The sequence below is a fragment of the Mobula birostris genome, chromosome 5, assembly GCF_030028105.1.
Source record: "Mobula birostris isolate sMobBir1 chromosome 5, sMobBir1.hap1, whole genome shotgun sequence".
Taxonomy (NCBI): Eukaryota; Metazoa; Chordata; class Chondrichthyes; order Myliobatiformes; family Myliobatidae; genus Mobula; species Mobula birostris.
Window position 1 is genome coordinate 82,561,365 of NC_092374.1, and position 22,270 is coordinate 82,583,634.

General features: G+C 48.6%; 1 protein-coding gene across 2 annotated transcripts; it reads left to right on the forward strand.

Moving 5' to 3' along the window:
- The first annotated feature begins 5,051 nt into the window (after positions 1 to 5,051).
- Positions 5,052 to 20,327, forward strand: LOC140197284 (growth hormone secretagogue receptor type 1-like). Of its 2 annotated transcripts, XM_072257217.1 has the most exons (4): positions 5,052 to 5,115; positions 10,083 to 10,234; positions 15,267 to 16,139; positions 19,972 to 20,327. In XM_072257217.1, exons 3-4 carry the CDS (start codon positions 15,371 to 15,373, stop codon positions 20,298 to 20,300), a joined length of 1,098 nt encoding a protein of 365 aa, XP_072113318.1. In that variant the 5' UTR covers positions 5,052 to 5,115; positions 10,083 to 10,234; positions 15,267 to 15,370; the 3' UTR covers positions 20,301 to 20,327. The 2 variants fall into 2 exon arrangements, with proteins under 2 accessions (XP_072113318.1, XP_072113319.1); XM_072257218.1 differs by lacking the exon at positions 5,052 to 5,115 and having other exon boundaries at positions 10,053 to 10,234.
- Positions 20,328 to 22,270: the final 1,943 nt, after the last annotated feature.

Genomic DNA, 22,270 nt, shown 5'->3' on the forward strand with positions numbered 1-22,270 from the left:
CCATCTTTGCTCTCAGTTATTGATCGATTGATTGAGATACAGTGCAGAATAGGTAACAACCCATCTATTTAACCCGACCCTAATCATGGGATAATTTACAATGACCAATTAACCAACCAAACAGCAGATCTTTGGACTGTGGGAGGGAAACCAGAGCACCCGGAGGAAACCCACGTGGTCACGGGGAAACCGTATAAACAGACAACAGTAGGAATGGAAACCGGGTCACTGGTACTGTAAAGCATTGTTCTAACCATTCCACTACCGTGTGATGGGAATGGAAACTGGGTCACTGGTACTGTAAACTGTTGTGCTAACATCTACACTACCGTGCAATGGGAATGGAAACCGGGTCGCTGGTACTGTAAACTGTTGTGATAACCACTACACCACTGTGCAAATCTCCTTGAACTTTGAATGCACGACATCCACTGCTGTGCCTTCTTCATAACTGCGTCGATATGTTGGGCCCAGGATAGACCTTCAGGGATGTTGACATGGAGGAACTTTAAGCTGCTCACCCTTGTGTGTTCCCTCGTCTTACCCTTTCTAAAGTCCACAGTCAATTCGTTGGTCTTACTGATGTTGAGTGCAAGCTCGCTGTTGCGACACCACTGAACCAGCCGACCCATCTCACTCCTGAAGCTTTGACAAACCTCTATAGACGTGTAGTGGAGAATGCATTGATTGACTGCATCACAGCCTGGTATGCAAACACCAATGCCTTTAAATGGAAAATCCTGTACAAAGTAGTCCATCACGCGTAAAGCCCTCCTCACTACTGAGCACATCTACATGAAACAATGTCAAAGGAAAGCAGCATCCATCATCAGGGACCCCCACCACCCAGGTCATGCTCTCTTCTCACTGCTGCCATCAGGAAGAAAGATACAGGAGCCTTGGGACTCGCACCACCAGGTTCAGGAACAGTTATTACCCCTCTTGAACCAAAGGGAATAACTTCAGTCACCCCATCACTGAACTGTTCCCACACCTATGGACTCACTTTCAAAGACTCTTCATCTCACGTTTATTAGATTATGAAGACACACAGTCCTCTTTTATTGTCATTTAGTAATGCATGCATTAAGAAATGATACATTATTTCCTCCGGTGTGATATCACAAAACACAGGACAAATCAAGACTGAAAAAACTGACAAAACCACATAATTATAACATATAGTTACAACAGTGCAACAATACCATAACTTGATGAAAAAGTCCACGAGCACAGTAAAAGTTCAAAGTTTCTCAAATGTCCCACGCCTCACGCAGACGGGAGAAGGAAGAAAAACTCTCCCTGCCATGCCCAACCACAATCCAACTCTGAGTCATCCCAAAACTTCGAGCCTCCGATCAGCTCTCCGACACCGAGTGCCATCTCTGTCCGAACGATTCGACCTCCTTCTCGGTGGCCAACACCAGGCAAAGCCGGGGATTTTGAGGCCTTCCCTCCGAAAGATTCCCCATTGCGCAGTAACGACAGCAGCGAACGAGCGTTCCAGAAATTTCTCCAGATGTTCCTCTGTACTTTCATGTCCCTCTCCATCAAATCAGAGTTGTCCACTTATTTCTTACTTATTTATTGCTGTTATTTCTTTTTTCCTTTTGTACTTGCACAGCTTGTTGTTTTTGCACTCTGGTTGTTTGTCTGTCCTGTTGGGAGCAGCCGTACGTTCATTGATTCTGTTGTTTCTTGTATTTACTGTGCTTACTGGCAAGAAAATGAATGTCAGCGTTGGATAACGTGACTTGTATGTACTTTGACAATAAATTGACTTTGAACTTTTGTACGCTTCCCTGGTGTGTTTGGAGGGAATATCTCCAGATCTCTCTGGAATATCTCCTGGGATTCCAAGGACTGGAATTGATTATAATTGATTATAACATCACCGCACTGGCAGAATTGATATTTGATTGGACTGGCCACTGAGGTGTCCTGCCTTCGACTGAAATTATTGTTATGTTGTCACTCAGCACAGAAACAGACGCTTCAGCCCATCGTGTTGATGCCCACTCTGTGCAAACACCAATCCCATTTGCCCGTATTGGGTCTGTAGCCTTTCCCTAACTTGCCATCCAAGTAACTACTCAGATTCTTCTTCATTGTCAATTTCTCTGCCTCATGCAGGGCATTACAAATTCCCCAGGGAAAAATTTCGCCTCTGGTGCCCTCTAAACATCGAACCTAGAACAGTACAGCTCAGTATTGCCCCTTTGACCCACGATGCTGTGCCAACCATTTAATCTACTCCGTGATCAATCTAAACCTTCTCTCCCGCATAACCCGCCAATTTTCTTTCATCCATGTGACTCTCTGAGAGTCTCTGAAATGCCCCTAATGTACCTGTCTCTACCATCACCTCCCCCCCCCACACACACTCACTGCTCTCTGTCTATAGAAACCTACCTGATTTACCCTCTGTACTTCCCTCCAATCACCTTAAAAACACGTCCTCTCATGTTATCAGAATCAGAATCAGGTTAATATCACCGAGTTACGTCGAGAAATTTATTGTTTGGCAGCAGCAGTACAAAGCCACATTTAATCATTTAAAACGTGAATTACAGTAAATATATACATTAAATAGTTAAATTAAGTTATGCAAAAATAGAAATAATAAAGTAGTGAGGTAGTGTTCACGGGTTCAGTGTCCTTTCAGAATCTGATTGCAAAGGGGAAGAAGCTGTTCCTGAATCTCTGAGTGTGTGCCTTCAGGCTCCTGTACATCCTTCCCGATGGTAACAATGAGAACTTAGTCACCCTGGGGAGAAGGTGCTGGCTGTCCACTCTATCTATTCCTCTTGCCGTCTTGCACACATCTATCACATCACCTCTCATCCTTTTTGATCCAAACAGAAAAGTCCTTGCTCGTTTAACTTGCCTCATCAGACATATTCCCTTATCCAAACATGATAAATCTCCTCTGCAGCCTCTCAGAAGCTACCACATCATTCCTTTCATGAGGTGACCAGAACTGAACACAAATTTTCCACCTTACACCTCGAATCTTCTCTCTCCCATCTGAGACACTCGCGGCATTGGAAAGGAAGATGATTTCTCTCCAGTCGATTTCCCTGCACCCTCAGCAGATCAATCACAACCCAACGCGCCACCCCCAGTCACCCACAGAAAAAAATCCCACCCGAACGCACCCCTCCCACCCACGGAAAACAATCCCACCTGACCGCGCCCCTCCCACCCACAGAAAACAGTCCCACCCGACCGCGCCCCTCCCACCCATAGAAAACAGTCCCACCCGACCGCACCCAACCCACCCATAGAAAACACTCCCACCCGACCGCGTCCCTCCCACCCATAGAAAACAGTCCCACCCGACCGCGTCCCTCCCACGCAGGGAAAACAGTCCCACCCGACCGCGCCCCTCCCACCCACAGAAAACAGTCCCACCCGACCGCGCCCCTCCCACCCACAGAAAACAGTCCCACCCGACCGCGCCCCTCCCACCCACAGAAAACAGTCCCACCCGACCGCGCCCCTCCCACCCACGGAAAACAGTCCCACCCGACCGCGCCCCTCCCACCCACCGAAAACAGTCCCACCCGACCGCGCCCCTCCCACCCGCAGAAAACCGTCCCACCCGACCGCGCCCCTCCCACCCACAGAAAACAGTCCCACCCGACCGCGTCCCTCCCACCCACGGAAAACAGTCCCACCCGACCGCGCCCCTCCCACCCACAGAAAACAGTCCCACCCGACCGCGTCCCTCCCACCCACCGAAAACAGTCCCACCCGACCGCGCCCCTCCCACCCACAGAAAACAGTCCCACCCGACCGCGCCCCTCCCACCCACCGAAAACAGTCCCACCCGACCGCGCCCCTCCCACCCACAGAAAACAGTCCCACCCGACCGCGCCCCTCCCACCCACAGAAAACAGTCCCACCCGACCGCGTCCCTCCCACCCACAGAAAACAGTCCCACCCGACCGCGCCCCTCCCACCCACAGAAAACAGTCCCACCCGACCGCGCCCCTCCCACCCACAGAAAACAGTCCCACCCGACCGCGCCCCTCCCACCCACAGAAAACAGTCGCACCCGACCGCGTCCCTCCCACCCACAGAAAACAGTCCCACCCGACCGCGTCCCTCCCACCCACCGAAAACAGTCGCACCCGACCGCGTCCCTCCCACCCACAGAAAACAGTCCCACCCGACCGCGCCCCTCCCACCCACAGAAAACAGTCGCACCCGACCGCGCCCCTCCCACCCACAGAAAACAGTCCCACCCGAACGCGTCCCTCCCACCCACAGAAAATAGTCCCACCCGACCACATCCCTCCCACCCATAGAAAACAGTCCCACCCGACCGCGCCCCTCCCACCCATAGAAAACAGTCCCACCCAACCGCGCCCCTCCCACCCACAGAAAACAGTCCCACCCGAACGCGTCCCTCCCACCCACAGAAAATAATCCCACCCGACCACATCCCTCCCACCCATAGAAAACAGTCCCACCCGACCGCGCCCCTCCCACCCATAGAAAACAGTCCCACCCAACCGCGCCCCTCCCACCCACAGAAAACAGTCCCACCCGACCGTGCCCCTCCCACCCATAGAAAACAATCCCACCCGACCGCGCCCCTCCCACCCATAGAAAACAGTCCCAGCCTCTTCTGTCTCTCCGTATAATTCTAACATTTCAAACCCACAGGAGGCTGTCTGTTGGTCAGGGTCTACCATGGAGATTACACCCTGGATGTCTACATGATACCCAAGCTAGGGCAGTACACTATGGAGAGTGAGCTGTAGCTCATGAAGCAACCCCTCCCCTCTCGGCTGATGAACCCAGAGGAATGGCAGAAACCGATACAGTTCGGCACCAGCAGCATCACAGGAGTCACCAGTCAGCGTTGAACTCAACATGGACTGCCTTTGGGACTCCAGCTCCGGATCTTTTCCTCGGGGTTTACTCCTGAAGCCTTCCCCATGTGTGGGCATGGTCACAAGGCAGTAATGGTTTGAGATCAGACCTTTTGGGTAGATGGGGTTCATCAGCCATGCTTGGCAACTCATCTCGGAGAAGGAAAACTCCAGTGATCTGGTGAATCCCCTCAGAGGTGTATGCGGTTTGGGCAGTGTTCATTAACGCAAGGTGGGTATTCTGCAGTGGAATCTGACTCAGTGTGTGAACAACGAGGAATGGCTGAAGCTGAGAATGAAGCCAAATCAATACACTTCCACCTGGAGGGAGAAGGGAGCCACAGTGTTGGTGAACAGTGCAGATATCACTATTGAATGCATTGGGTCAGTGCAGATGGTTACGGGGAGGCTGGTTTCTTCTACAAGTCTGTAAGTTTGTTGAGGGCTGCTTGTTAATTTGTCGGGTAGATCTAATTGCTTTGTTATTTAGTGACCACATTGAGGAAGTGACGGAGGATATTGTGATTCTCTCTCTCTCTCTCTCTCTCTCTGTGCACCTTTTTCTCTCACTATCTCTTTCTCTCCCTTCTTCCTCACTCTCTCTCACTCTCTCTCCTCCTCCTCTCTTGCTCTATCTGTCACTTCCTCTGGGAGAGATGCTTGGCCTTTATGTACTTTTCAATCAGCCGATTAGACATCCGATGAGTCAGCTGAACAGCCGAGCATTCGGAGGACACACCGCAATCAACAGCACACTGACAATGTCTTCTCGCATGGCGACAAAACATTTGTGAGGAATTTGCCAAGATCAGAGAACAACTCAACCCAACCACGTATACACTTCGTACCGTAATTTACAGTTTTTATTACATTGTACTGCTGCTGCAGAAACGACAAACTTCACTGCACATTGACAGTGACATGAAACCTGATTCTGATTCTGATTCAGAAATTTAGACCCACCCTCGGCGACGCCAAAGAATTGACTTCAGTGGACTTCAAGAGAGAGAAATTGGGAAAGCCCAATTAGAAGAAGAGAAAGCAATGTCCATATTAGTACAGAGAGCTCCACGCGGTCAACGCCACACACACAAAATGCTGGAGTAACTCAGCAGGTCAGGCAGCAGCAATGGAGAGGAAATGGTCAGCTGATATTCTGGCCCATAACTCTTCATCAGGACTGGCCTTGACCCAAAACATCAACTGTTCATTTCCCTCCACAGATGCTGCCTGACCTGGGGAACTCCTTCAGCATTGAATGGAATTGAACTTTATTGTCATTGCTTAAGACAATGAGATCGCGGTGCTACTCCAGTCCGTGCAGAAACAGACATTTACAATACATGTGGTAGAGCTTAATTTTTTTTAAATCCCGTATTTACATCCAACAAGTTACTTTGATAGCTCATAACACTCAAACGCCATTGGCAAGCCAGGGTGTAGCATTATTCAGCTGCACCATGGCCCTCAGAAGAAGCAACACACATCAAAGACAACGAAGGGTCTCAGCCTGAAACGTCGACTGTACCTCTTCCTAGAGCTGCTGCCTGGCCTGCTGCGTTTACCAGCAACTTTGATGTGTGTTGCTTGAATTTCCAGCATCTGCAGAATTCCTGGTGTTTGCCCTCGGAAGCTGTTTTTCAGTCTTACTGTCTTGGCTGAAATGTTTGTGTATCTCCTACCAGATGGCAGGAGATTGAACAGACAGTGAACGGGATGGGATGGGTCTTTAGTGATGTAACGAGTGTGCCAGAGGCATTGAGAGTTGTAGATTGTCTCCAGGTTTGGTCCCAATGATGTGTTGATCTGTCCTAATCACCTGTTGGAGTGCTTTGTGATCTGTCTTGCTATAGCCAGAGTACCACGCTGTCAGGATGTCAGGATGCTCTCTATTGCACATCCATAAAAGTTGGCCAGCAATGCTTAGGGTAGATTAACTCTCCTTAAGCACCTCGGATAGTACAGTCGTTGCTATGTGTGCATTGCTCAAGATTTCCAGCATCTACAGAATCCGTTATGTCTCTGAAGGTGGTCCTAGTATTGCTAAATCAGGGTTTCATCAGCGTACTAGTGCAAATGACAATAAACTTGACTTTGACGTTTTGGGATAAAGTGGTGGGAAGTTGGTTGGACAGCTGCAGTATGGTGTTGAGCCACAGGGTGGTAGTACAACCCAGCAGTTAATCCTTCCGGTGATGTTGCCCAGAGACCAGCAGAGGGCGACAGAGACTAGAATCAAAATGGATTGAGGCCGGCGAGCGTAACATTTCCGAGCGAAAGATCGCGGCAAAGGAGAAAAGGTTTCAAGGGATTGGAAGAAAAGGAAATGAGAATGCAGAGGAGAATATAAAGCGAATTCAACTCCCACATTTATGTAAAGCAGCTACTTCAAAATGCCCAGAAGAAAGTTATCCCAAGCAGAAAATCAAAATTCTGTCTGGATCTGAATCAGAATCAGGTTTATTATCGCTGGCATACGTCGTGCAAATGTTGTCATGCGGCAGCAGTACATTGCCTTACATAAAAATGAAAACTTTAAATTGCAGTAAGTACATATATGTTTAAAAAGTCAAATTAAATAAATAGTGCAAATAGTAGTGAGTTAGTGTTCATAGATTCAATGTCCATTCAGAAATCGGATGGCAGAGGGGAAGAAGCTGTTCCTGAATCACTAGTGTGTGTCTTCAGGCTCCTGTATCTCCTCCCTGATGGTAACATTGAGAAGAGGACATGACCTGGGTGATTGGGGGGCGGGGGCGTCAATGATGGAATCCATCATTTTTGAGACATCGCTCCTTGAAGATGTCCTGGATGCTACGGAGGCCAGAGCCCATGATGGAGCTGTCTGACGGAGTTTACAACTCCCTACGGTTTATTTTGATCCTTGTCAGTAGAAATCTAACCCCCGACCCCCACCCCCCAGCCCCCATACCGGACAGGGATGCAGCCAGTTAGAATTTTGTCCACGGTACGTCTGCAGACTTTTGCCAGTGTCTTTGGTGACATACCCAATCTCCTCAAACTCCGAATGAAATACAGCCGCTGTTGTGCCTTCTTTGTCGACGCACTAATATCCTCAGAGGTTAGATCCTCAGAGATGTTGACCCCCAGGAACTTGAAATTGCTCACTCTCTCCAGCTCTGAATCAGGTTTATTAGCATTCACTTTTATGAGGTGAATTTTGTTGTTCTGTCGCTCCAGATGGAATAAAGACATAAAATTCCGAGAAACAAAAAATAGAGAAATGAATAGTGTGAAAGAGGGAACTACTGTAGTGAGACGGCGTTCCTGGGTTCAATGTCCGTTCAGAAATCAGATGGCGGAGGGGAAGAAGCTGTTCCTGAATTGCTGAGTGTGTGCCTTCAGGCTCCTGTACCTCCTACTTGGTGGTAGTAATGAGAAGAGGGCACGTCCCGGATGTTGAGGGTTTTTAATAATAGATGCCTTCTTCTTGAGACACCAGAATCTTCGATGATGGGGAGGGATGTGCTGACACTGAAGCTGGCTGAGTCTACAAACCTCTCGCTATTCAGTGCAGTGGCCCTCCGCCTCTCTGGGCCTGTACTCACTGGAATTCAGAAGAATGAGGGGTGACCTAATTGAAACCTATCGAATGGAGAAAAGCCTCAGTGGGGTGGATGTGAAGAGGACGTTTCCTACAGTGGGAGATGAGGAGGAATTTTTTTAGCCAGAGAGTGGTGAATCTGTGGAATTCGTTGCCACAGGCGGCTGTGGAGGCCAGGTCATTGGGTATATTTAAGGCAGAGATTGATAGATTCTTGATCAGTCGGAGCATGAAGGGATACTGGGAAAAGGCAGGAGATTGGAGCTGAGAAGGAAACTGGATCAGCCATGATGAAATGGCAGAGCAGACTTGATGGGCTGAATGGCCTAATTCTGCTCCTATACCTCATGGCCATATGGTCTTAGATGCTGCTCAACATATTGACTTCCACCAGCGGTGGACTTACTGCTCTGGGTTCCAGCTTCTGCAGTTTCTTGTGTCTTTGAAATGTATTCCAGTCTGAACTCAATAGCTAGGAAGGCGCAGGAGGTCTGAGGAGAAGGCAAAGTAGGTGCAAAAACCTGGAATTTTTCAAGAAACATCAGCAAGAAACTAAGAAGTTAATAAGGAGGGAGAAAATGGATTATGAAGTACATGTCTCACTGGGTCAGGCTGCATCTGCAGAAGAAATTGGGCAGTTGACGTTTTGGGTTGAGACCCTTCCTCTGGACTGAAAGGTAGAGCAAAGATTGTCAGCACAAAGAGATGGGGGGAGTGGAGGAGTATGAATCAGTAGGTGATGGATGGATCCAGGTGAGGAGGGGCGATAGGTTGATGGAGGAGGGAAGAGTGGGAATAGTGACAGACTGGGTGGTGATGGGTGGATCCAGGTGAAGAGAGGAGATGGACAGATGGAGGAGGGGAGAGTGGGGATAGAGACAGAGGGTGGGAAGTGATGGGTGGATCCAGGTGAGGAGAGGTAGTGGGTAGATGGAGGAGGGGAGAGTGGGAATAGTGACAGAGGCTGGGAGGTGACGGGTGGATCCAGGTGAAGAGGGGTGATGGGTAGATGGAGGAGGGGAGAGTGGGAATAGTGACAGAGACTGGGAGGTGATGGGTGGATCCAGGTGAGGAGGGGAGATGGACAGATGGAGGAGGGGAGAGTGGGAATAGTGACAGAGGCTGGGAGGTGATGGGTGGATCCAGGTGAGGAGGGGTGATGGACAGATGGAGGAGGGGAGAGTGGGAATAGTGACAGAGACTGGGAGGTGACGGGTGGATCCAGGTGAAGAGGGGAGATGCATCATGTTGCCTCCAACCTATCTCTTTTTTTTCTCTCCTTTCGACCCTCTCTTTCTCCCCCTTCCTTATTTTTTTCTCTCTCTCTTTCTTTGATCATCTTCTCCCTCCCTCTCTTCCCACTGCTTTCCTTCATCCCTCCCCTTCCCTCATTCCTTCTCCCTTCCCCTGCCTCCCTCCTCTTTCCCTCGACTGGGTCAGTGTAGAGTGGAGAGATGGAGCAGATCTGAACAAAGAGCGTACAATCAAAGGCAAAGGCTCAAGGCGGGTCCTGTCCCTTTAAGTCCATCCTGTCCGAGTCATCCCGCATCAGAGGCGTCACAAGCATCCGCTGTTGGAAGGAGTGTTTATTGCACTGGACACAGAAATAACTAGCTGAATCCGTGCCCCCCCAGGTGTAGGGAGACTATCTCATGTGGACAACTCTGCTTTGAAAGAGACACAATGAGTGAAGAAGTGGAAAGGTTTCTGTCGGCGCGGATGGGGCTCCAGTACCCATGGGAATGATAAACTTTCTCCGTCAGAGACAGTCTGGACACCCGAGGAGGTAAATGACGAGTGTGTTCAATGCCAGATTCCTGCGGGAATTCGTTTCTTGTAAATGCTTCAGTGGGTGTGGTGTTGGGTCGAACTTTAAGAATGCATTTTTAAAGATAAAGATATGGACTGGCTTTACCTGTCACATGTACATTGAGACATACAGTGAATTGCGTCGTTAGCGCCAGATCAGAGCGGGAGCATTGTGCTGGGGGCGGGAGGCAGTCTGCAAGAGTCATCACATTCTCGGCACCTACATAACCTGTCGGCAGCGCACCAATCCTAACTCCTACAGAATGTGGGAGGAAACCGGAGCACCCGGCGGAAACCCATGTGGTCAGAGTGCAAACTCCTGACAGACTGTGACGGGAGCCCAGACTCCAATCACCCAGCTGATACTGTAAACCGTCACACTAACCGCCACGCTACTGTACACGTATATGTATATTCAGTATTCATACACGACCACTCTCTGTGCTGCCTGTGCCCATGTCTGCTGCTGTCTCCCCACAAACCTGGACGGTCGGCACTCCTCCCGCCATAGGTAGTTCCCAACTCCCACCATTGACCTGAAACCCCACTCCATTGTTTGGGAGTTATTCCGCCCCATGTTCAAGAACCAAACAGGGGTAGTGTTGCCTCCACGCTGGGTGTGTGATGGGGCAGGGTCACTCTGGGGTCTGACCCTGGGAGAGTGTGATGAGACAGGGTAGAGGGAGCTTCACTCTGTGTCTGACCCTGGGAGTGTGTGATGGGACAGTGTAGAGAGAGCTTCACTCTGTGTCTGACCCTGGGAGTGTGTGATGGGACAGTGTAGAGGGAGCTTCACTCTGTGTCTGACCCTGGGAGTGTGTGATGGGACGGTGTAGAGGGAGCTTCACTCTGTGTCTGACCCTGGGAGTGTGTGATGGGACGGTGTAGAGGGAGCTTCACTCTGTGTCTGACCCTGGGAGTGTGTGATGGGACAGTGTAGAGGGAGCTTCACTCTGTGTCTGACCCTGGGAGTGTGTGATGGGACAGTGTAGAGGGAGCTTCACTCTGTGTCTGACCCTGGGAGTGTGTGAAGGGACAGTGCAGAGGGAGATTCACTCTGTGTCTGACCCTGGGACTGTGTGATGGGACAGTGTAGAGGGAGCTTCACTCGGTGTCTGACCCTGGGAGTGTGTGATGGGACAGTTTAGAGGGAGCTTCACTCTGTGTCTGACCCTGGGAGTGTGTGATGGGACAGTGTAGAGGGAGCTTCACTCTGTGTCTGACCCTGGGAGTGTGTGAAGGGACAGTGCAGATGATTCATCATAGTACAGGAACATACTGCTTCAACCCAGTCTGTACTTATCATCTTTCTTGCCCGTTGGTCCTGATCTCATTTAACCCTTGACGTTTCAAGTGCTCAACTATATACTTCATCAATGTTGTGAGTATCTCTGTCTTGATCACCCCCTCAGGCAGAGGGTTACAGATTCCATCACCTTCTCTGCAGGAAAACACTGTTCCTTATATTTCCTCTTAAACCTCTCCCTCTATGTTTACAGTATTTGCCAAGGCCTCAGGCATATACAGTGCCTATAAAAAAGCATTCAATTCACCCTCCCCCCCCCCACTTGGAAGTTTTCATGTTTTATTGTTTCACAACATTGAATCAGTGAGCTTAATTTGGCTTTTTTAACATTCATCAACTTTCGTGTCAAAGTGAAAACAGATCTCTACAAAGTGATCTAAATAAATTACGAATATAAAACACAAAATAATTGATTGTATAAATATTCACCCCCTTTAATATGACACACCAAATCATCACTGGTGCAGCCAATTGATTTTAGAAGTCACATAATTAGTTAAATAGAGATCACTGTGTGCAGTCAAGGTGTTTCGATTGACTGTAGTAAAAATTCACCTGTATCTGGAAGGTCCAAATGCTGGTGAGTCAGTAACCTGGCAAAAACTACACCATGAAGACAAAAGAACACTCCAAGCAACCTGCAAAAAGGTTATTGAAAAGCTCAAGCCAGGAGATGGATACAAGAAAATTTTCATGTCACTGAATATTCCTTGGAGAACAGTTATGTCAATCATCAAGAAGTGGAAATAATATGATACATCTGTAAAACTGCCTAGAGCAGACCATCATCAAAAACTGAGTGAGGGAGGCCACCAGGAGACCTATGACAACTCTGGAGGAGTTACAAGCTTCAGTGGCTGAGATGGGAGAGACAACTGTTGCCTGGGTGCTTCACCAGTCACAGCTTTATGGGAAAGTGGCAAAGAGAAAGCCACTGTCGAAAAAAATTCACATGAAATCTTGGCTAGAGTTTGCCAGAAGGCATGTGAGAGACTCTGAAGTCAGCTGGAAGAAGGTTCGATGGTCTGATGAAACCAAAATTGAGCTTTTTGTCCATCAGACTAAACACTGCACATCATCAAATACAGACAAGCACAATCCCTACCGTGAAGCACGGTGGTGGCTGCATCATGCTGTGGGGATGTTTCACTGCAGCAGGCCCTGGAAGGCTTGTGAAGGTAGAGGGTACGATAAATGCAGCAAATACAGGGAAATCCTGAAGGAAAACCTGATGCAGTCTGCAAGAGAAGATTTGGGAGAAGATTTGTTTTCCAGCAAGACAATGACCTGAAGCATAAAGCCAAAGCTACACAGGAATGGCTTAAAAACAACAAAGTTACTTTCCTGGAATTGCGAAGTCAGAGTCCAGACCTCAATCCAATTGAGAATTTGTGGCTGGACTTGAAAAGGGCTGTTCACTCATGATCCCCATGCAATCTGACAGAGCTTGAGCAGTTTTGTAAAGAAGAATGGGGAAAGATTGCAGTGTCCAGATGTGCAAAGCTGATAGAGACCTATCCACACAGACTCAAGGCTATAATTCCTGCCAAAGGTGCATCTACTAAATACTGACTTGAAGGGGGTGAATACTTACGCAATAAATTATTTTGTGTTTAGTAATTGTAATAAATTTTGACCAATTTGTAGAAATTTGCTTTCACTTTGACATGAAAGAGTCTTTTCTGTTGATCAGTGTCAAGCCAATTAAATCATTGTGTTTAAACGTTGTAAAACAATAAAACATGAAAACTTTCAAGGGGGCTGAATACTTCTTGTAGGTACTGTATTTGGTAGGCTGCCTAAGACGTTTGCAGAGTACTGTATTCATCAATGTGGAGGGCGAGTTTGTAAATCTGGTGGGAGCAAAGGATGTTGGGAATGGTGAGGTTTGGAGCGCCACGGGAGGGGTGTGGCACAGGTGGCAGAGAAGGAGTGGCAGGGTTGGGGATTGGCGTGGGTGCAGACGCACCCAGGCCTGAGACACCAGGCAAGGTCACTTGATTCCAAACTTGATTTCCAGCATCTGCAGAATTCCTGTTGATTCCAAACAATTGGTTTTGGATCGTTACAGAATTCTCGCTCAGTCCCCTCTCCCTTCCCCTCTTCCCAACCATGATTCCCCTCTCCCTGCCCCCTTCCCACTCTCAGTCCACAATAGAGACCCAGATCAGAATCAGGTTTATCATCACTCACACATGTCATGAAATTTGTTTTTTTGCAACAGCAGCGGTACAGTGCAATACATAAAATGATTACAGGACTGTGCAAAAGTCTTAGGCAACCAGCTGTAGATCTGTGCCCAGGCTTCTGCATAGTCCTGTATATATTCTCATTTTTGAATTCCTATGCCTGCAAAAAGTCTGTGTGCAGATTCATCCTACCTGTGCTCCTCGTAATTGTAGACAGGTCTCCCCTCAGTCTACCATGCTCTAAGGATTGAAGACCTAGTTAGTCCGAACTCTCCTCGTAATTCAGACCCTTGAGTCATGGCAACACTCCCATAACTCACCTCCGCGCTCCCTCCAACTCATTTACTCTGTGCCCCTCTTCGGAACATCGTTTGCACATTCGGTGCCTGTACCAGGCTACATAACTGTCCCACCTCCCACCTGATGTTACCAGCCAACTCACCAAGAGAAACACACATGAGAGACTCCTCAGGGGCTGGGAATCCAGAGTAACACACACCAAATGCTGGAGGAACTCAGCAGGTCAGGCAGCATCTGTGGAGGGAGATGGACGGTCGAAATTTCCATAAGACCATAAGATATAGGATCAGAATTAGGCCATTTGGCCCATCGAGTCTGCCCCAGCATTTCATCACGCCTGATTTATTTTCCCTCTCAGCCCCAATCTCCCGCCTTCTCCCCAAATCTCTTTATGTCCTGACTAATCACGAATCTATCATCCTCTGCCTTAAATATTCCCAATGATTTAGCTTCCACAGCTGCCTGTGGCAACAAATTCCACAGATTCACCACTCTCTGGCTAAAAAATTCCCCTCATCTCCATTCTAAATGGACACCCTTCTATTCTGAGGCTGTGTCTTCTGATCTTAGACTCCCTCACCAGAGGAAACATCCTCTCCACATCCACTCTGTCAAGACCTTTCATCATTCGATAGGTTTCAATGAGATTCCCCCCTCATTCTTCTGAATTCCAGTGAATACAGGCCCATTGCTGTCATATGACAAGCCTTTCAATCCCAGAATCATTTTCATGAAGTGCCTTTGAACCCTCTCCAATGTCAGCACATCCTTTTTTAGATAAGGGACCCAAAACTGCTCACAATGAGGCCCCACCAGTGCTTTATAAAGCCTCAGTATTATACTCGTGCTTTTATATTCTTGTCCTCTTGAAATGAATCCTGACATCTCATTTGCCTTCCTCATCACCGACTCGACCGGTAAACTAACTTTCAGGGAACCCTGCACGAGGACTCCCAAGTCCCTTCGCTTCACTGCCCTGATCGGGGGTGGGGGGAGGAGGGCTAACCAGGTGCTACTCCCTGTCCAAGGCATTTTGTGTGTGTTGCTCTGGATTTCCAGCATCTGTTAATGCGTTCTGACATGGTTTCCCTTTGGTCTACCTCAATGCACTGTGTAACGATGTGATCTGTACAATGAGACAAGTGTTCCCCTTTATTCAGTACACGTGGCAATAATAGGCCATCACCAATAACAATTTTTTGTTCTCTACCCAGGGAATTGGGGGTCTGGTTGTCCTGGTCATCGGTGAATATCAGAGGATCAGAAGGATTCAGATGGACCTCGGTCTCCACCGAGCCGTTCACGTTGGCTGTACGTAATGCCACAGGTTTGGGAGCAGGAGCCCACTGAGATGTCCGCAGTGAATGACACGGCCTTCCCCAACTCCATTTCCAGGCTGCTCTACCACATACCCGAGGGGCTCTTCCCTCGGCCCGTCCTGATTGGGATCACGGTGGTCTGCGTCCTCCTCTTCTTGGTCGGCGTGGTGGGGAACACTATGACCGTGCTGCTGGTGGCCAGGTACAGAGAGATGAAAAGTTCCACCAACCTCTTCCTTTGCAGCATGGCCCTGTCGGACCTCTTCATCCTTCTCTGCATGCCCCTGGACCTCTACAAGCTCTGGAGGCTGCGCCCCTGGCCTCTAGGGCAGCTGGTCTGCAAGTTGTCCCAGTTTGTCAGCGAAGGCTGCACCTACGGCTCCACCCTCCACGTGACCGCCCTCAGCGTGGAGAGGTACGTGGCCGTCTGCTTCCCGCTCCGGGCCAAGGCGCTGCTCACCCGGTCGCGGGTCAAGGCGGCCATCTTGGGCCTCTGGGCCCTGGCCCTGGCCAGCGCCGGCCCCGTCTTCGTCCTTGTGGCCGTGGAGTTCATCAACGGAACCGACCCGGCGGAGACCAGCGAGTGCAAGAGCAGCGAATCTGGCGCCCGGTCGCGACTGCTCAGTGCCATGGCCTGGGTCTCCAGCCTCTACTTCCTGGTGCCCACCTGCTGCCTGGCCGTCCTCTACGGCCTGATCGGACGCAAGCTGTGGAGGAGGCCCAAGTCCCGCCAGGACAGGAGCAACAGGCGCACTGTCAAGATGCTGGGTGAGTACGCGGGAAAGCCGGAGTGGGAGTCGGCCATTCGGCCCCTCAAATCTGCCCTCTCTCCCCCCTCCCGTCCTATACAATCAATTCCTCTTCTGTGCCAGTTCCCCATTCCCTCAATCTTTCACACATTTATCTGTCTACACCCTAAATGTGTCTAATACAACACATCTCCTTCTACAGTACTATGCAAAGGTTTGGGCACACGCATATCCCCAGGGTGCCAAACACTCACGCACAGTTCTGTGTTTGTCAACATGGAGTGGAGAGCGGATTCGTAAATCTTGCAGGAGAAAAGGATGTTGGGAATGGTGAGGGTGGAGTGCCACGGGAGGGGAGTGGGACGGGTGGCAGAGAAGGAGTGGCAGGGGCAGGGGACGGGGGGTTGCAGACACACCCAGCTCTGAGACACCAGGCAAGGTCATTCAATTCCAAACAATTGGTTTATTGATCATTACAGAATGTCTCTCTGGTGCTTCCTGCTCCCTCCCCTCTCCCTTCCCCTTTTCCCAACCATGATTCCCCTCTCCCTGCCCCCTCCCACTCTCAGTCCACAATAGAGACCCAGATCAGAATCAGGTATATCATCACTTACGTATGTAATTAAATTTGTTCTTTTTGTAGCAGCAGTACATAAAATTACTATAATACTGTGCAAAAGTCTTAGGCACCCTACCTAATACATTTTGCACAGAACTGTACTTTCCTCCAGTCAAGTTACACTCTTCTGTATTAGCCATCTCCACTCTGGGAATAAGACGTCGGCTGTCCATTCTATCAATGCCTTATCATCTTCTACACCTCTCATCATCCTTTGCTCAAAAGAGTAAAAAGCTCTATCTCACTCTATCTTGCTTCATGAGGCATGTATTTAATTATTCAGATGCAGTGTGGACTGGGCCCTTCCTGCCTTCCAGCTTCACCACTCAGCAACCCCTGATTTAATCCTAGTCTAAACACGGGACAACTTACAGTGACCACTGACTGGTAGGCCTTTGAACTGTGGGAGGAAACCAGAGCACCTGGAGGAAACCCACACTGCCACGGGGAGAGTGTACGAACTCCCTACAGGCAGCGGTGGGAATTGAACCCGGGTCCCCATACTGTAAGGGGTTGTGCTGACCACTATGCTACCATTCCTGCTGTGACATGTTCTTTAATTCACACATCACCCTGGTAAATTTCTTCTGCATTCTCTCTGAAGTTTCCGCATCCTTCCTATAATGAGGCGGCCAGAAATGAGCACAATACTCCAAGCCTGGTCCAACCAAAGACTGATAGAGCTGCTCTTGAACTCAATGCCCTGACTATTGATGGAGTGCAAGAAGGAACAGGTCCTTCATCACACTGCAATACCATATCCTTCTTACAAATAATCCCTTTCCCTCCATTCCCTGCGTATTCACGTGTCTGTCTAATAGCCTTGTAAACAGGATTATCACATCTGCATCCTCCAGTAACCATGGCACCCAGTTCCAATCACCCGCCACTCTATAAAAGAAGAACTTGCCCCATATGTCTCCTTAAAACTTACCCTCTCTCACCTTGTGTTTGATTGTCTTCTAGAACTTGGCGTTTAGAGTCATAGAATCATGGTAAAGTACACCACAGAAACAGGCACTTCAGCCCATCTAGTCCATGCCGAACCAGTTAAACTGCCTACTCCCATCAATCTGCACCAGGACCGTATCCTCCATACCCCTACCATCCATGTACCTGTCCAGGCTTCTCTCAAACTTTGAAATCAAGCTCGCATACACCACTTGGCAGCTTGTTCCACACTCTCACCACCCTCTGAGTGAAGAGGTTTGCCCTGATGTTCCTCTTAAACTTTTCACCTTTCACCTTTAATCCATGTTCTCTGGTTGTAGTCCCACCCAACTTCAGCGGAAAAAGCCTGCTTGCATTTACTCTATCTATACCCCTCATAATTTGTACACTCCTATCAAATCTCCCTTCAATCTTCTATGTTCCAAGGAATAAGTTCCTAACCTATTCCATCTTTCCTTATAACTCAGGTCCTCCAGTCCTGGAACTATCCTCACAAATTTTCTCTATCCTTTTTCAATCTTATTTACATCTTTCCTGTAGGTACATGACAAGAACTGCGCACAATACTCCAAATTAGGCCTCACCAACATCTTGTGGAACTTCAACATAACATCTAATCTCCTGTATGCAATACTTTGATTTATGAAGGTCAATGTACCAAAAGCTTTCTTTATGTCCCTATCTGTGGGGCCACTTTCAATAAATTATTGACCAGTATTCCCAGCTCCCTTTGTTCTTCCACACTCCTCAGTGCCCTACCGTTCACTGTGTATGACCTACCCTGGTTGGTCCTATTGAAGTGCAATGCATCGCACTGTCTGCATGAAATGCCATCTGGCAATTTTTCCAGCTGGTCCAGATCCTGTGGCAAGCCCTAATAGTCTTTCTCGCTGTCTACTAGTCTGGTACAAAGATTCTGACTGTCTACTCTGTCTATGAGCCTCATAATTTTATCAGCTTCTATCAGGTCTCCCCACAGCCTCTGCAGCTCCAGAGAAAACAGCTGAGGTTTGTCCAACCTCTTCGTTTAGGTCAAACCCTCCAATCCAGGCAGCGTTCTGGTGAAGATCTTCTGCAACCCCTCCAAAGCCTCCACATCCTTCCTGTGATGGGGTGAGCGCAAGTGCACACAATACCAAAGTTTTATACAACTACATCCGTGACGCTTCACACGCTGAGTACCCTGACCAATGAAGGGGAGCTGATTGTACAACTTCTTCACCATCCTAACTACTTGAATTGAATTGACTTTATTTTTTACATCCTTCATATATAGAGGAGTAAAAATCTTTACGTTACGTCTCCATCTAAGTGTGCAATGTGCAATTTATAGTAATTTGTAATAAATAGTATGTACAACAGGACAGTCAATATAACATAGAAATACGGTTGTATCAGCATGAATTAATCAGTCTGATGGCCTGGTGGAAGAAGCTGTCCCAGAGCCTGTTGGTCCTGGCTTTTATGCTGCGGTACCGATTCCCGGATGGTAGCAGCTGGAACAGATTGTGATTGGGGTGAATCGGGTCCCCAGTGATCCTTTGGGCCCTTTTTAAGCACTTGTCTCTGTAAATGTCCTGAATAGTGGGGAGTTCACATCTATAGACGTGCTGGGCTGTCCGCACCACTCTCTGCAGTGCGGAGAGTTTGATCTCTGCGCCCATCCTACCACCTTCAGGGAGCAGAAAAGTCCCGAGATTCAACCCCTCGGAGAGAAGGAGCTCTTCAACTTCAAATGACTGACCCCTTAGTTCTGCGATGACGTCCACTCTCTGACCAATTGAAACATTTGTGTCGGTCTCACTGTCCCTGTACAGGAAGAATGAGGAGGCTTTGGAGAGGGTGCAGAGGAGGTTCACCAGGATGCTGCCTGGATTAGAGGGTAAGAGCTGCACGGAGAGGTTGGACGAACTTGGGTGGCTTCCTCTGGGGCAGCTTTTTCCTGTGTGCTGTGATCCTAGGACTCTGCCAGTGGGAGGCATCAGTTGCTGCTGAGGGGGTGGTAGCCCACTCTGTCTTTTTCTTGGGAGTGGCACTCATTCTCGTGGTCTGCTGGCTCAGGGGGCAAGGCTGCCTGCAGTTTAAGATGTGCGGACACCCTAGGCACCTTCATAGGGCCTGGCACGCCCTTCCTCAGCACGGCGGCACAGCAGGTAGAGACAGTGTCTCTCAGTGCCAGAGCCCCGGGTTCTATCCCAACCTCCGGCACCATGTGCGCATGCAGAAACAGAGCTGGGAGATGGTGTGGGGCGTGAGTGATAGGGCATGTGTCTCTCCACAGCTGTCATCGTCCTGGTGTTCGTGTTGTGCTGGCTGCCCTTCCACATCGAGAGGAACCTCCTCCTGCTGACAGCTGGCAGCGCGGGGATGTACACAATCAGCCGCTGCTTCCAGGCCCTCTCCTTCACCCTCTTTTACCTCAGCGCCGCCATCAACCCCGTCCTCTACAACCTCATGTCGGCAAGGTACAGAGCCACTGCAGGCAAGCTGCTGGGCCTGAGAGCGGCCAGGGACAGGAGGAGAGGTTGGAGGAGAAAGGAGAGGTCACAGTCTCTCCCACAAAGCAGTGAGAGTGGCCACTGTTGCCCAGGATTGGAAAGTGTTGTCTAAAAAACATCCTGAAAGAAGAAACAAATTACTGCTGACAAAATACTTCAATCCTTATTAAAGTTATTTATTCTGTTCCTGCAGAGTTTGTAGTGCTTTATTTCAATGGTTTGGTGTTTGAAGTGTGGAAGTGCCAATGCCCAGGACCAGCATAGCCTACAAAAGTGATGGTTAGAAGCCCTCCCCATCACTGAGCATAACTGCCACAAAAAAGAGCAGCACCCATCATCAAGGACCAGGACTTGCTCTCTTCTCGCTGCTGCCATCGGGAAGGAGGTACAGGAGCCTTAGGTCCCACAACTCCAGGTTCAGGATCAATTATCACCCAACCATCAGGCTCCTGAACCAGTGGTGATCACCTCACTCAGCTGATCCCACTACCTGCAGACTCACTTCCGATGACTCTACTACTCATGTTCTCAGTATTATTTATTTGCACAGTTTGTCGGTCTTTGTCTATGTATGATAGTTGTCCATCGTGTTCGACAATGTACAGGTGAGTTTCCCAAAGTGGGACAGTTTCACTCTCTCAACCTCAGAAGTCTGAGTCCAGTGGTACAAATAACTGTCACAAACTGGGGTCTTCCTGGGTTGCAGTGGATGACTATGACTTCTGTGCCTTGTCATGCCCTTCGTTCTCCATGGAACGTTGCAGAACCACCTTCCCGGTCATTGGATCTCACTGTAGATCTCATCCACCCAGTCCGCCGGAGATAACTTCGCATGCTGGGACAGGAATAGGGACATTTATGTAGAGTATTGTGTACAATTCCTATTTTTTTTCTTATAAACACCTGCAAGAAAATGAATCTCAAGGTAGCTTATGATAACATAGATGTACTTTGATAGTAACCTTACTTTGAAATTCGACACAGAAATTATTGTGGTAAAGGATGCAATAATCATTCAGGCCACCTTGTACTAAGTCCACAAAACCTGGAACCGTACACCATAAGACCAGGGCCTTTGGCCCATGATGTTGCATCAGACTAATTAACAGTAATTAAATGGTTAACTAAACTAGATCCAGCCTACTAGTCTCACTCTGATCTTTCCCCGTCATCCTGACATAGAACATAGATCAGTTCATTCGTTATGTTCCATGTCGTGTGACGTGGGCGATCGTGATCTTTCCACAACCATGACTATTCTTGGCAAATTTTTCAACAGAAGTTGTTAGCCCATAGCCTTCTTTACTTGAGCAGTGTCTTTACAAGACTGGAGCCCCAGCCATTACCAATACTCTCCAGAGACTGTCTACCTGGCATCAGTGCTCTGCACCAGCTGCTCATATGACCATCGATCACCTGATTCCATGAGTTCACGTGACCCTGATTGGGGTAGGGGGTGGGGGCTAAACAGGTGCTACAGCTTGTCCAAGGGAGGGAAGAAGTGCCTTACACCTCCTTCGGTAGAGACGTATCCCCACCCAGCACCCAACCTATACTACTACAGTGCTGTAAAACTGTATCATTTCCTAATAGTTATTGATGGAGGAATTCATCCAGTCTACGCACTGAACAAAATCAGCGCAGACACCTAACGCACATGTCTGACATTAGTGAGAAACTGTTGGGCAACGGTCTCCTGTCCCAAATAAGAGGCTTAGTGTCCCAAATAAACAAAGGGAATTCTTGCTATCTTCTTGATTCATTTTTGCTCTGGTTGGGGACAACGCTTAATAATTATAGAGACTAACTGTGGATAACAATTTTTTTTCAAAAGTGTTTTTTTTGTTTGTGATAGGCCACTTGAAGTTAAACACAAATATCATTTTAGACTATTTATTTCACATAGGAATTTGGACAGACAAGAAATTACCTTTTATTGACTCTAATGTGTTTAATTATATAACGTGCTGACACTTTGCAGTAGTTCAACTAAGCTAAAACTGTTTCGTTGATGATTTTCATTTGTACTCCGTGTCTGAGGCTTCTCACTTAAGTATCCAACAATAATCAGCCAGCATTGAT

Excerpts from the sequence above, each read along its gene's own strand:
- LOC140197284 (XM_072257217.1), top strand. The coding sequence starts at position 15,371 with ATGCCACAGGTTTGGGAGCAGGAGCCCACTGAGATGTCCGCAGTGAAT. Across the intron at positions 16,140-19,971 it reads GCGCACTGTCAAGATGCTGG|CTGTCATCGTCCTGGTGTTC; the intron begins GTGAGTACGCGG and ends GTCTCTCCACAG.